The sequence below is a fragment of the Hyla sarda genome, chromosome 2 (genome assembly GCF_029499605.1).
Source record: "Hyla sarda isolate aHylSar1 chromosome 2, aHylSar1.hap1, whole genome shotgun sequence".
Taxonomy (NCBI): domain Eukaryota; kingdom Metazoa; phylum Chordata; class Amphibia; order Anura; family Hylidae; genus Hyla; species Hyla sarda.
In genome coordinates this window covers 50199680-50214856 of record NC_079190.1, presented here as the reverse complement: position 1 = coordinate 50214856, position 15177 = coordinate 50199680, and the positions used below count along the sequence as shown (strand labels likewise).

At 41.3% G+C, this 15177-nt stretch overlaps 1 protein-coding gene across 2 annotated transcripts in view; it reads right to left on the bottom strand.

Moving 5' to 3' along the window:
- The window catches only part of TNFRSF19 (TNF receptor superfamily member 19), an 87303-nt gene that overhangs the window by 19964 nt on the left and 52162 nt on the right, over positions 1 to 15177 (bottom strand). For both annotated transcript variants that reach the window (XM_056561764.1, XM_056561765.1), the window contains exon 5: positions 12327 to 12412. In XM_056561764.1, coding sequence (XP_056417739.1) covers positions 12327 to 12412 — 86 coding nt within the window. The remainder of the gene's footprint in view (positions 1 to 12326; positions 12413 to 15177) is intronic.

Sequence of the window (15177 nt, the reverse complement as noted above, 5' to 3'; positions counted from 1 at the left end):
CTCTTCTCAACAAAGAATACACCAATTGTTTTAGACTCGGGAGGGAAGATCAGACATCCGAGTGTAATGCGACTCCTCCGCTACAAGAGATTGTACAAGCCGAGAAGCTATTCATGTAGAAAGCGGGTACAGGAGACACTCTCATGCACCTCTGATGTGTTGGATGCACAATTGCTCAAGTGGCCGTGTGAGGTTTAGTCAGGAACAAAGCCTTTACATTTTTTTTTTGCATTTTTTTTTACTGCTCAGCAACTTGTGTAGAGGAATGTGGAGACAGACATGTGAGTGGTGGGGTTCACTTCATCTTCTTTACATCTAGAAGTCTAGTAATAAGCAGCACAGCATGTTCCCGGCGTGAAAAACAAAAAAAAAAGAAAAAGAAAAAGAAAAAAAAAAACTCCCTCCCCCGTAGCATACTAAAGCACTAAATTGTAGGAAGTGTTTGGTCGGATCATTACAGCTATAGGCAGAGAAACCGGCTATTAAAGAACAATTCAATCCTGAAGCAAAAAACAACAATGTGGTTAGTATGTGAAAATCTGAGACATTCTGTAATGCATTTACTTTATCTAGACTTAAATGGTACCGGGGGGGGGGGGGGGGGGGGGGGGGTGGTCACATTATGCCTACAGCAGTGTTTTCCAACCAGGATGCCCCCAGCTGTTGCAAAACTACAACTCCCAGCATGCCCGCGTTGTAGTTTTGCAGCAGCTGGAGGCACATTGGTGGGTAAAACTGGCTTTTATATATCAACTGGCTCCAGAAAGTTAAACAGATTTGTGAATTACTTCTATTAAAAAATCTTAATCCTTTCAGTACTTATGAGCTGCTGAAGTTGAGTTGTTCTTTTCTGTCTAAGTGCTCTCTGATGACACCTGTCTTGGGAAACACCCATTTTAGAAGCAAATCCCCATAGCAAACCTCTTCTACTCTGTGCAGTTCCTGAGACAAGCAGAGATGTCAGCAGAGAGCACTGTTGCAGCTGATAATTATTGAAAAGGATTAAGATTTTTTAACCCCTTAAGGACCAGGGGTTTTTCAGTTTTTGCATTTTCGTTTTTTGCTCCTTACCTTTAAAAAATCATAACTCTTTCAATTTTGCACCTAAAAAACCATATGATTGCTTATTTTTTGCGCCACCAATTCTATTTTGCAATGACAGTCATTTTACCAAAAAATCTACAGCGAAACGGGGAAAAAAATCGTTGTGAAACAAAATTGAAAAAAAAAACCGCCATTTTGTAACTTTTGGGGGCTTCTGTTTCTACACAGTACATTTTTCAGTAAAAATGACACCTTATCTTTATTCTGTAGGTCCATACGGTTAAAATGATACCCTACTTATATAGGTTTGATTTTGTCGTGTTTCTGGAAAAAAATCATAACTACATGCAGCAAAATGTATACGTTTAAAATTGTCATCTTCTGACCCCTATAACTTATTTTTACATGTATGGGGCGGTATTAGGACTCATTTTTTGTGCTGTGATCTGAAGTTTTTTGCGGTATCATTTTTGTATTGATCGGATTTATTGATCACTTTTTATTCATTTTTTCATGATATAAAAAGTGACCAAAAATGCACTATTTTGGACTTTGGAATTTTTTAGCGCGTACGCCATTGACCGTGCGGTTTAATTAACGATATATTTTTAGAATTCGGACATTTACGCACGGAGGAATACCACATGTTTATTTTTATTTACACAGCTTTTTTTTTTTTTTTTTATGGGAAAAGGGGGGTGATTCAAACTTTTAATAGGGAAGGGGTTAAATGATCTTTATTCACTTTTTTATCACTTTTTTTTGCAGTGTTATAGCTCCCATAGGGACCTATAACACTGCACACACTGATCTATATCATTGTTCAATGGTTTCTTATAGGAAAGCAGTGATCGATGATTCCGCCGCTTGACTGCTCATGCCTGGATCTCAGGCACTGAGCAGTCATTCGGCGATCGGACACCAGGAGGCAGGTAGGAGACCCTCCTCGTGTCCTCCTCGAACCGCTCCCTGACCTAACCGGCATGGTTTTACTCTCACTTTAGACGCGACGTTCAATTTTGAACGCCGCGTCTAAAGGGTTAATAGCGCTCCGCACTGCGATCAGTGCCGCGTGCTATTAGCCACGGCCGGGCCCGACCCGCTATAGATCGGGAGCGGACTCATGACGTAACGTTACGTCATGGGTCCTTAACAGATTAAATAGAAGTAATTTACAAATCTGTTTAACTTTCTGGAGCCAGTTGAAAAAAAAAGCTTTTTCCTGGAATACCCCTTTAAGCTCTGTTCACATTACAGATTCAGATGTAACTTGTTATTGTTAAATATCTACAGCTGATCTGCCGTTTACTGCAACTGCTGCACCTAATGTGGGAGATTAGCTCTGTAGCACCGCTCTAATAGCGGCAAAATAGCAGTCAGGGACACGGTAGTAATGTTCAAAACGTTTTTTTTTTTTTCATTACCAGAACAAATACAGACTTTAACTGCAAGCACAAACAAATACAAACTAAATCCTGCCTTTCATGCCATAAAAATCCAGGCCCAATGTCAGTAATGGAGAAAGCAAATAGTCAGCGAGATGTGAACAGAATAAAGTGGTACTCCGCTGTCCCAGCGTTCGGCTGCCACGCCCCCCTTCCAGACTTGCATTGAGGGGGCGTGGTGTGATGTCGCGAGGGCGTAGCCATGACATCACAACCCCTGCAGCCCGCACCCAGCATTCGGAACAAAATGTCCCGAATGCTGGTGCAGTGGATTACCCCTTTAAGAACCACCAGTTTGTTCTATATTGGGAAATCTCACAAGCCCAACAAACCTAGACCCAATAAGTAATGCTAAAAGAGGGACATGGACACACTTCTATGTTATAGTGACTTCTTACAAGTTTGAATCAGAAGCATTTGATGTAATCTATGGTCCGGTGTACAAGCAATGTGTAATAAGACCCTAATATGGGACAGTGACCCTGCATCTGGAAAGACTGGGAAGCTTTTTAAGAACCAGAAGGCCATATTAAAGGGGTTCTCCAGTGGAGTAACACATTTTTTCTAATTTACTGGGGCCTGAAAGTTAAACAGATTTGTAAATTGCTTCTATATAAAAAAAATTATCCTTCCAGTACTTAGCTGCTGTATGCTCCACAGGAAGTTGTGTAATACTTTTCTGTCTGACCACAGTGCTCACTTCTGTCCGTGTCAGGAACTGTCCAGAGCAGGATAGGTTTGCTATGGGGATTTGCTTCTACTCTGGACAGTTCCTGACACGGACAGAGGTGTCAGCATAGAGCTCAGACTGGAAAGTACTACACAACTTCCTCTAGAGCAGTGGTTCTTAACCTGGGTTCGATCGAACCCCGGGGTTCAGCGGAGGTCAAGACACACACCCGTCTACAGGCCCATCGCAACAGGACAGGCAAACCAAGCAATTGCTCAGGGCCCCGAGCAGAGCCAGTGTTTGCCCGTCCTGTAGCGACGGGGCAATTCCCCCATCACTATTAACTCCCTGCGGCCCCGCGTTAAGTTTAAAAACGCAGGAGCCGCCGGGAGATGTCCCGTGCGTGCGCCCATAGAAACTAAGGCGCCGAGGACCGGAGGATCGAGAAGGAGGAAGACGCGCGCTGGCCAGCTTGGTAAGTGACCAGCGGCACGTCATCTTCGGTGCTCTGACCAACAATATACACTGTATATGGCTGGAGGCTGTATGTCTGTGGGGGAACACTGCCTACATAATGTGGGGGAACACTACCTGCGCCTAATGTGTGGGGGAACACTGCCGGCGCCTAATGTGTCTTAATGGTTTTGTTCATTTTGTGCACCTATGTATAAATATATACTTAAATATATACCTCCTATGTTTTGAATTTGAAAAAATCATAATTTTATTTTTCCAATTAAGAAGGGTTCGGTGAATGCGCATATGAAACTGGTGGGGTTCAGTACCTCCAACAAGGTTAAGAACCACTGCTGATAAGTACTGGAAGGCTTAAAGGGGTATTCCAGGCCAAAACTTTTTTTTTTTTATATATATATATATATATATATATATATATATATATATATATATATATATATATATATCAACTGGGTCCGGAAAGTTAAACAGATTTGTAAATTACTTCTATTAAAAAATCTTAATCCTTCCAATAGTTATTAGAGTTGTTGTTTTCTGTCTAACTGCTCTCTGGTGACTCACGTCCCGGGAGCTGTGCAGTTCCTATGGGGATATTCTCCCATCATGCACAGCTCCCGGGACGTGACATCATCATTGAGCAGTTAGACAGAAAACTTCAGAAGCTAATAACTATTGGAAGGATTAAGATTTTTTAATAGAAGTAATTTACAAATCTGTTTAACTTTCCGGAGCCAGTTGATATATATATATATATATATATATATATATATATATATATATATATATATATATATATATATATAAAAAACAAAGTTTTTGCTTGGAATACCCCTTTAAGATTTTTATATACAAATAATTTACATAACGTTTTGGCACCAGTTGATTTGAAAAAATAAAATAAATTGTTTTACCCTTTAAACATTCCCATTGATCAGGGTCCGACTGGCCCCTGAGAAGCTCGTCCAAGGGGCCCAGGCTCTGGCACAATAAGGTTGGGTTCACGTAGTATTTATTTGTTTATATATTTTTTAGAAAAACCAGGAAAGCTCCAAAAACACAGAAAGAAGTACAATGTGTCATTATAGGCAAAAACACAAGGTGACAACCTGCAATCACTTTACCACCGCTAAATTCTGCCGAACTCTAGAAAATAAAAAACTCGGTTAGCCAAAATACTTTTAATAGCAAATATATAGATATTTAAAGTTTTGCTATAATTTCGATGACAGGCCAGAAGAATAAGCCGTAAACGCAGACTGTCTGCACCGCGCTAACACTATATCCAGGCACACGATAGAGGGATAAGAAAGTCAGCAGACTCTGAAATTGATGGCTTGAATGTCTCGCATTCTTCTAACCAAGAACTTTGATCACGCTGTGATATGCGGAAACCTAAACACACATGGGTTCCCCCATCTGGATGGAGTTTTCAGGCTCTCGCTGTCACAAATGATTTAACTAAATAACTAATGGGGGGGGGGGTTGCGCGCGTTCAGGATGATTAATAATTCTAAGATGTGGTGTCACAATAGCTACACAATAGCTCATCAGCCCCAATAGCGAAGACTCTAATACATACACAACAATCACTAAAAATTACAATAATAATAACGTAGGCCCCTATGGGCTTTGGAAGAGGAGGACTGGCCCGCTGGTGCTGATTTTTTCCCCTTCAATAGTGAAGAAAGATGCATAATGTCCTAAAAAGCTCTGGATAAAAAAAGACTGTGTTCACACCAATGTTATTATTACTGTTGCTCTGCTATGTTACAGGAGTTGAAGAACGAAAATAAAAGTGGTGCTAGATCCCTTAAAGGGGTCTGATTGCGGGGGGGTCCGGCCGCTGGGGATCTCTGCCGCGGCACCCCAGTCATCCGGTGCATGGAGCAAACTCCGCTCTGTGACGGATGACTGGCGAATATAGCTGCCACGCCCCCTCCATTCATGTCTATAGGAGGAGGCAGTGCCGGCCGGATATCGAGGGCGCTCCCCGCGGCCGGACCCCCCCGCAGCCAGACATGTTAACCCCTATCCTTTGGATAGGGGAGAACATGTCTAGAGGCGGAGTACCCCTTTAAATCAGTGGTCTCAAACTGTGGCCCTCCAGATGTTGCAAAACTTCAACTCCCAGCATGCCCGGACAGCCGTTGGCTGTCCGGGCATGCTGGGAGTTGAAGTTTTGCAACATCTGGAGGGCCACAGTTTGAGACCACTGATTTAAAGGGTTTATCCACCTTTGCAAAATTGTTGGCCTATCCTTTGCCCTTCTATAAATTAGGTCAGCCAGGTTTCATAAAAGTAGATAAGAGATTTTTTTTTTCCTGCCAATAAACTACTGAGAACCTGTATCCCCCTCCTTGAGCTGTAAAGAGATCCAGCTGTTTTATAGAGAATTACAGGCATTGCGCCATGGGAAAAAAAGAATGCAAATTAGCTTGCCTTTGGAAGGAAAACAAACACAGTCTAGTGCCACCTATAGGTCGGTACACTGTAAGTGAAGGGCTACAGAAGTTGTCAGTATCCGGGGTAAGGGACTGGTCTGTTTCACTCCATAAAATGATGGAAATACTATATTTCTATCTAAAAGAAGAATGCCATTTTTCAAAGGGGGGGGGGGGGGATTTCTCAACCCTCAACGTAAAGAACTCTTATCTACCATTACTGATAAGTGAGGCAGAAGGCGCCCTAGGCAAACATATTGTATAGAAGCTCTTCAAATACAAGAAGAGCTAAGACAAAACGGTCTCTACTTTGAAGGCACTAAAACTATAGCAACGTAACTGTAACGCATTACATTTTCCGTGAACATGAAAAACTATAGTTAAAAGGAATACTCCCTTCTCAAACTTTTCTGCCATCAAACCCACATAAATATTGAGAACAAGTGACCACGAGGTATTCTTCACTTCTGTTGTGTGAGTGTAGGAGTGTGACTGAGGCGACAGCCCGTTTCACGTTTTTACTGCGCTTCTTCCTGTCTCTGACATCACCTCGTTGTTATATATATATATACACAAACACACACACAGGTGTGTGTGTGTGAGGGGGGGGTTTAAACAATAACCTACGTATACAAAGCAAGTATTACTTTTACTTAACTTTTTTTAAATAAACTTTATTCACAGAAGAAAAGCACACATTTTACAATTGTGCCAGAGTAACAAGAAAATGCACTAAAGTCGTGAACATGGCATGTAGCATACAGATTACAATGACATAACACTGAGCAGATGTATATGACATCATATTTATCCTCTAAATTTTTACTTTTATAATCTATTGTTGTCCTATAACCTAACTGAACTATAAGAAAACGAACTTTCTCTTGTGGTCTCATTCTCTCTATTTGTACAATCTCTCTACTTTGCTATTAAAAGGGGTATTCCAGGAAAAAAACATTTTTTTTAATATCAACTGGCTCCGGAAAGGGAGATTAGTAAATTACTTCTATTAAAAAATCTTAATCCTTCCAGTAGTTATCAGCTGCTGAAATTGAGTTGGTCTTTACTTTCTGACAACAGTGCTCTCTGCTGACACCTCTGCTTGTCTCAGGAACTGCCCAGAGTAGGAGCAAATCCCCATAGAAAACCTCTAATGTTTCGGACAGTTCCTGAGACAAGCAGGTGTGTCAGCAGAGAGCACTCTTGTCAGAAAGAAAAGAACAACTCACCTTCAGCAGCTGATAACTACTGGAAGGATTATGATTTTTTAATAGAAGTAAATTACAAATCTGTTTAAATTTCTGGAGTCAGTTGATATAATTTTTTTTTCCCTAGAATACCCCTTTAATAGCAACACTTGCTTTGTATACATATATTGTCATGGTTTTCCCCTCCCCTAGCACCTGCATATAAGAGCACAAAGAACGAGGTTCGTCAGAGGCTGGAAGAAGCATGGTAATGACGTGAAACGGGCAGTCATTCCGGGTCATCAGACAGTCAGGCTGGAGTTTGCAGCTGTAATGCACCCATATGAAGCCAGACTAAGGGTAGGTTTACACTACATTCTTGCTCTCGTCAGTCATATCTATCGGCATCCCACCGAAAAAAGGGATGCAGACACAAATTTAACAGTAGCAGCGAACCCCAATGATTTCTGTGGCCAGAAGTAAAGATTTTCTTTGAGACCTATGTGCCATTTTAAGACGTTGCGGGCTGCTGTGCTTTTAAAATAGTGCATACAACCCGAAATGTCAGCCATAGTAAACAGTGTATATCAGCATCCTGTTTTCGGTGGGATGCTAATGGATACGACTAACAGGCGTACGACCCTACCCTAAAAAGGGGTACGACCCTACCCTAAACAGGGGTACGACCCTACCCTAAAAAAAGGTGTGGTACGACCCTCCCCTAAAAAAACGCAACTGTACCTTTATTTAGGAAACAACTGGGGTCTTAAAGGGGTACTCCGCTTCTCAGTGTTTGGAACAAACTGTTCCGAACGCAGGAGCCGGCAGCTCGTGACGCCATAGCCCCGCTTCCTCATGACATCACGCCCTGCCCCCTCAATGCAAGTCTATGGGAGGGGGCGTGACGGCCGTCACGCCCCCTCCCATAGACTTGCATTGAGGGGGCTGGGTGTGACAACGTGAGGGTGCGGGGCTATCACGTCACAAGCTCCCGGCGCCGGCTCCGGCGTTCGGAACAGTTCGTTCCAAACGCTGAGAAGCGGAGTACCCCTTTAACCACCTAGGTCTCGGGAACTGTGAGAAGTGAACCTTGTGGAGGGGACATTTTACCACTTGGAGATGGCTGAACCCCCCACACACACATTTAACACCTTTATCTGCACAAATAAATGATGCATAAAATAAAGGATTGGATTGTTGAGCATAAAAAATAAAATAAAAAAAAGATATAAAAAAAAAGAAAATGCAAGAAGAAATCATAACTGGAATTAATTATTTTGTACAAAAAATAACGTTTCTGAATTTTTCTTTTCTTTTGTTTTACTAACAGCTCTTTAGCCAAAATGACCCCGGGAAGCTCTAGGCATCGTCTCTTACAAGTTTAGTGTTTCTACAAGGAGGTCTCCAGCGTCTCTCCTCCGGCAAGAAGGGTAAATGTTTAAACCAGTTTCTGTTTTCAAATATCTGAAAACCCAGGCAGCGAATAAAAGGAAGACGGGAGATTTATTGCCAGCTGGGTAATAATCAACTGCTACTAGTTCTTAGAATTTCTGATCAAAGTCTTAATAAACTGGCTACACTCTATAAGCCTTTAGCACAGGAAGTTCATGCCCCTTACAAGTGTTCACAGGCAAACAAAACACTTGCCAAAGTATCTCAGTGTTACAAAAGATTTTGTTAATTTATGGGGGCCCCACAGGCATTAACACTTTCATTGGCCACCAAAGCACTTGAAGAGCTTACAAATATTTGTCTCTCCTTTATAGGCTACTTAGGTTTAAGGTTGAAATGTAATCTGTGTGTGCGTCCAGAAACACACACACACACACACACACACATCTGCTGGAGACAAGTCACTTTCAATGCTCCCGTCCCATCAGAGGTTTCTTTCAAAAATATTTCACAACTAAGATCTAAGCCGCCGACGACTATAGGGGAGAGTCAATTTATCAACTCGCTGCTGCTTGGATCAACAATGGCTCTTGCTAAAGTCAACACGAAACGGGACAAGACGTTTTAATATGCTGCGGGGTTACCCTGACAAATAGTGCATTAAGGAGAGAGAGAAAAAAAAAGTGATGGAAAATTACGCAATTGTGTTAATAACTATAAAGTGCTGTTTTGCCTGATGCGTTCGCTGAATATTTTTGGCACAAGATACAGAAAAAAAGAAAATACAAAAGCAAAAAAATGGAAAAAAAACTAAATATTTTATTTGGCAGGCAAAGTAGTAATTAAAAATGTCAACCATTTCCTACATAAAGTCAATAAAAAAAACACAATTCATATCAACGACAATGATCTAGTTCTATAATCGGGCTACGTTCACATCAGTAAAGTGCTATTTGCCAAGTGTATACGCCACAAATCAGCAAAAAGGTGTTCCGATGTGTATAGCAAATGGTCATATCTGTCTGGTGGGTCCAACAACCAGCACCCCCGATAATAGACTGTTTGCCAGAACCGCAACGCTCCATATAAACAGTGAACAAAGCCAGAAGCATAAAGCTTCGTACATTATGGGGGGAATTTACCATCGGCTGCCAGATAAATATATGGTTGTAACTGCATAATATTTAAATAAAACAACATTTTTATAAATTGTGCACAAAATTTTTTTAAATAATTATAGTTAATGTATTGGGGGACCATAAAAAAACCTTAAAAGGGGTACTCCGCTGCTCAGTGTTTGGAACAAAATGTTCTGAATGCTTAGAGCCGGCAGCTAGTGACATCATAGCCCCGCCCCCTCAATGCAAGTCTATGGGAGGGGGCATGACGGATGTCATGAGGGGGCGGGGTTATGACATCACGAGCTCCCCTCGCCAGCTCTATACAATCGGAACATTTTACGCCAAATGCTGAGCAGCGGAGTACCCCTTTAAAGAGAACAGTGTAAAAATGAGTTGACAACAAAGTTTGACACACAATGGGACAAATCTTGGCCACATGACCTGATGGGACAAATTTACTAAAGACCATGGACCAACCCAATCAATTTGTCCTAAATACATCTTGTGTTTTTAAATAACCAACAGTGAAGCCAACATTGGTAAATTCCCCCCCCCCCCCCCCCCCATTGTGTATTGTGCATCGTGGGTTACTGCATCTCTCAATAATAGACCATCAATAAAAAGAATTCCGAAAACGCCTTTAAAATAGCTTAAAATTATTTACCAGACAAATTTATTCCTTCAACACCTTGTACAGTCCAATCTACAGTACCTGAATCTAATTCTCCCAGGAGAAAAATATATTTTTAAACGTCCAAAATTTTAAATAATCCATTTAAAAAATAAGCGTGAAAGAAAAAACACCCAGGGAGGGTAAAATCACAATGCCGACGCGTTTCGGACCAATAGGTCCTTAGTTATGACTAAGGACCTATCGGTCCGAAACGCGTCGGTGTTGTGATTTTATCCTCGCTGGGTGTTTTTTCTTTCACGCTTATTTTTAAATGGATTAATTAAAATTTTGGACGTTTAAAAATATATTTTTCTCCTGGGAGCTGGATACCCCCCATCTCCTATTTTGGGCACCTGAATCTAATGTCTATGTCTAGCCTGTCCCTTTAAAAACTGGTGAAAAGTGAGCAAAACCAAAAAGAAGAAGAAGTTGTCTCTTCATCAGATACATCGTTTCTCACAGACATTTGACATTGGGTAATTTAAAATCATAACTTATAACAAATAATTATATATGACTATATTTCCATATGACAATCATCTGATTTGGAACAGACAAAAAACAAAAAAAACATCCTAAACTTCACAAATCCCCCTCACATGTATCTCTCTAACATCAGATGTTATCTCATTCTTGTCCAATGTTTGTAGCAACGTAGAGCAGTGTTTCCCAACCAGTGTGCCTCCAGCTGTAGCAAAAATACAACTCCCAGCATTGTGTGTATATATCACTTTTTTCAAAGCTTTCGACAGTCTCTCTTCTCAATTTACAACAGTTTTGACCTAAAACTACTTGTAGATTCAGTATTAAACAGGAACCGACATGTTTGTTTTATAAAACCTGTGTATCCCCCATGGACTCTTAATACTCTGTGCCATTCCTCTGCTATTCCTACTGAACACTGATATATAAAAGTATCAACTGGGGGTTGCTAGTCAAAGGGGCGTGTCCCTACACATTCCAATACTGTCAGCACTGATTGGACACATCTCTGACTGGTAACACCCAGTTGTCCAATTATTCATAAATTTCAAAGGAGGGATAACAGAGATATAGCACTATTTAAAAATAAATAAATAAACACTATTCTTAGCCAGCTCACACCCCATAGCTCCTGTTTTCTGTCATCCGATCCCCCGATCTTCTGTCTTCTTCCAAGACGAGTTTTTGTTGCAGTACCTGCCGGCTCGGCCAATCACTGACCACAGCAGTGTCCCATCCTGACCGATGATTGGCTAAGCAGACATGTCCTGTAACAAGTGGTTTTGGAAGCAGGAAAAATATAGAAGATCCAGGGACCAGACACAGGTAAGCAGGAGGTGTGGGTGATCGGGGATATGCAAGTATAGTTTTTTTTCTATTTTCCCTCCTCCCTCAAAACAATATTTTTAAGAAAATACTGGATAACCCCATAATGGGGGTTGCATTTTTTTGTCCGTATTATGGCAGAAAGTCCTGGCCTGGTCACAGATATGATCTCAAACAGCAGCAGTCAGATCGGGCCCTCAGACCCACGGTCAGGCCAGGACTTGCAGCCATATCACGAATGCAAAAATGTGTTTGTATTACACTAGTGTAAAACCTGCCATACACCGTTAAAGGGGTTATACAGGAATAGAAAACAGCTAATTTCTTTCAAAAACATCCCCACACCTGTCCTCAGGTTGTGTGTGGTATTACAGCTTGGCTCCATTCACTTTAATGGAACTGAGCTGCAGAACCACTCAACCTGGAGACAGACAGGGAGCGGTTTTTGAAACAAATTAACTCTGTTTTTCTATTCCTGGATAACCCCTTTAATGAAAGTTACACAAAGAAAACATAACATTTTACAGAATAGCCAAACTAAGAACAAGTGAATAATGTGTATACTTACACTGAGGCTCATATGTAGGTGGGGGATCCCCACAGGGAACGCATTCCATGTCTTGAAATCCCCCAAGCTTTGTCTTCCTATAAAACCTGTAACATTCAATGTTCATCAGAATTAGAAATTCATTCCAGGTTAGGATTTCTAGAATTTAAACCCTCCATCTTAGCAAATGTTCTCTTCTAATTCTATTAAAACTAAATTTCCAGCACAATTCATATTTATCATGCTATAGAATTACAACCATACCCTTCACATTCTATGATATAGTTTGTGTGTTCATCTCAATGGGGAAATGGAGGTAATCTGCTGCCAGACACCCCAAGAAGAAATCTCCAAAAAGGGCAGAGGATTTAGGTTGTCAAAATCTAAAATACCAACTTATTTACCCCGACAGGAGATTACAGGGACAGTTGAGTTGCTCCTGTACACATTAGATCTTGAGCCGAACTTCCCTGAATCAGTGCATTTAGGTGACATTTATAGACAGGCGGTGCTTGTTAAATTTTTGGTTTAAACCACATATAAAACCATAAACCTATTGGTTCAAACCACATATATAACTATAAACCTATTGGTTCAAACCACATATATAACCATATATTGTTAAAGGGGTACTCCGCCCCTAGACATCTTATCCCCTATCCAAAGGATAGAAGAAAACATGTCTGATCACGAGGGTCCCGTCACTGGGGATCCCCTGCTGCACCCGGCGTTCGTTTAGAGCGGCGGGTGTAGCGCCGGAGGCTTGTGACATCATGACTACACCCCTTCAATGCAAGTCTATGGGAGGGGGCATGATGTGGACTTGCATTGAGGGGGTGTAACAATGACATTACAAGCCTCCGCCCCGCATCGCCATTCATCCAGCACGGAGCGAACTTCGCTCCGTGCACCGGATGTCTGGGATGCCGCAGCCGAGATCGCAGGAGTCCCCAGCGGCAAGAACCCCACAATCAGACATCTTATCCCCTATCCTTAAGCTTTAGTGGTAGCAGCATACTGAAAAAAGTACTTTACAAAATTATATCCAACTTTATAGGTTAATTACTGTGATTGTCATTGAAAGAAGTGCTCCACTGTCCCATCAATAAGCAGAAAAAAAGGCTCCAATTCATCTGGCTATGTCTAGTACTGTAGTTTTGCACCAGGCACACTTTCAGAGATGGGTGCTCCTACAGTAAAGGTCGGACCTCCACAAATTGCAGACTTTAGTGGCTTATTCCAAAAATGCTTGCCAACTGGTCCGGACAAGGACAGTATATCGGCTTCAAATATCTCAATTTGTGATTCAAACATGGTACAGATTCCATGAATGTCATATTAAAGAAAGAGACAGTCATCGCTGCATCCTTAAAAGGTTTCCTAATAAAAATAAAAGTCTAAAGATGTTCTGAGTTATCCGTCTATCTGCAGAAATGAGTCTGTTCCGTAGCGTGAGATTACTGTGCAGCATGTAAAAACAATTGCTGCATTCCTGACAATATGGCTGGTCTGAGTTACTTCAGTCAGGCATGGTCATTGCAACTTTGGAATCACAACAGAGAAGTCTGTGGCCTTAACCAAGCAGAGTGGAACAAATACAGAATCATAACCAGAAAAGCCTATCAAGGGCTGAAAAACAATCCAGTGTTAGAGCAAGATCCGAGCATGCCGAAAAGTAAATGTGATTTCATAGTATTGAGAAGGAATGTGAACAGAGACTGGTTAGGAGACGTGTAATGCTACTTTTGCAGAATATAAGAATCTGCACTTACAGCAACACTTTAACATTCACCAATAAAGTTGGGCACAAGTATTGGATATACCCAAAATACTGTAAATGTGATGTTTACTCTATGATCCCCTCCTATGCTTAGCTAAACAAATCACCTTCCCGCAGGGAGAATGTAATTTAAGGATGAATCCATCAAGAAGTGTTAAATCCCCCTATAGCACCCCCACAGGGGAAGTAAAGAATTACAAAGTTCCTAACTAGACTGTCCATTTTAAAGGGGTATTCCCATCCGAAGAACTACTCATTTCGGGGGCTATTTCATTCCCATTCTTGAGATCATGGGGGTCCCATCAGTCAGACCCCCATGATCAGCTTGTTATCTCCTATCCTGTGGATAGGGCATGACTTATTTAGTTTGGAAGACCCCTTTAATGAACAGACATGCCAAGTTCAGAGATGCGCTATGCAGCTTCTTGTAGGAGGACACCTCAGAGCATCATTTTTTTTGTTATTTCCTACCCCCTTATCCGGGAGAGGTAAAGGTGAAACCTGTGCAGATTGAAATGTAGAATGTGTGAACAGTAGGAGAGTGTCAGATGTGTGGAAGGGAATTCCAAAGAAAGGGAGAGGCAAAGGAGAAGTCATGGAGAGCAGTGTAAGGCTAGGTTCACATTGCCATTTGCATCCGACCACTTCAGGGTCCGATAGGCTCTTTTTTTTTATTCATCAGACGAATGGACCCAAAAACAGTTTGGATGCAAACGGCTACTGCCAGGTCCCGACGGACACCATTCTCTTGCATGAGGTCCGTCGGTGTTCTGGTAATTCTACAGGAATTTGGCAAAGAAAAATAAATAAATAGACTTCCAGATGCAGGCGAGAGATCTGCATGCACGTTTATTAAAAAAGGGGTTACCCTATTACTGTACTGCATTAAAGAGAGCTATTAACATTAAATGAGAATCCTGAAAAAAAAATTTTAATATATCAACTGGCTCCAGAAAGTTAAACAGATTTGTAGATTACTTCTATTAAAAAATCTTAATCCTTTCAGTACTTATGAGCTTCTGAAGTTAAGGTTGTTCTTTTCTGTCCAAGTCCTCTCTGATGACACGTGTCTCGGGAAACGCCCAGTTTAGA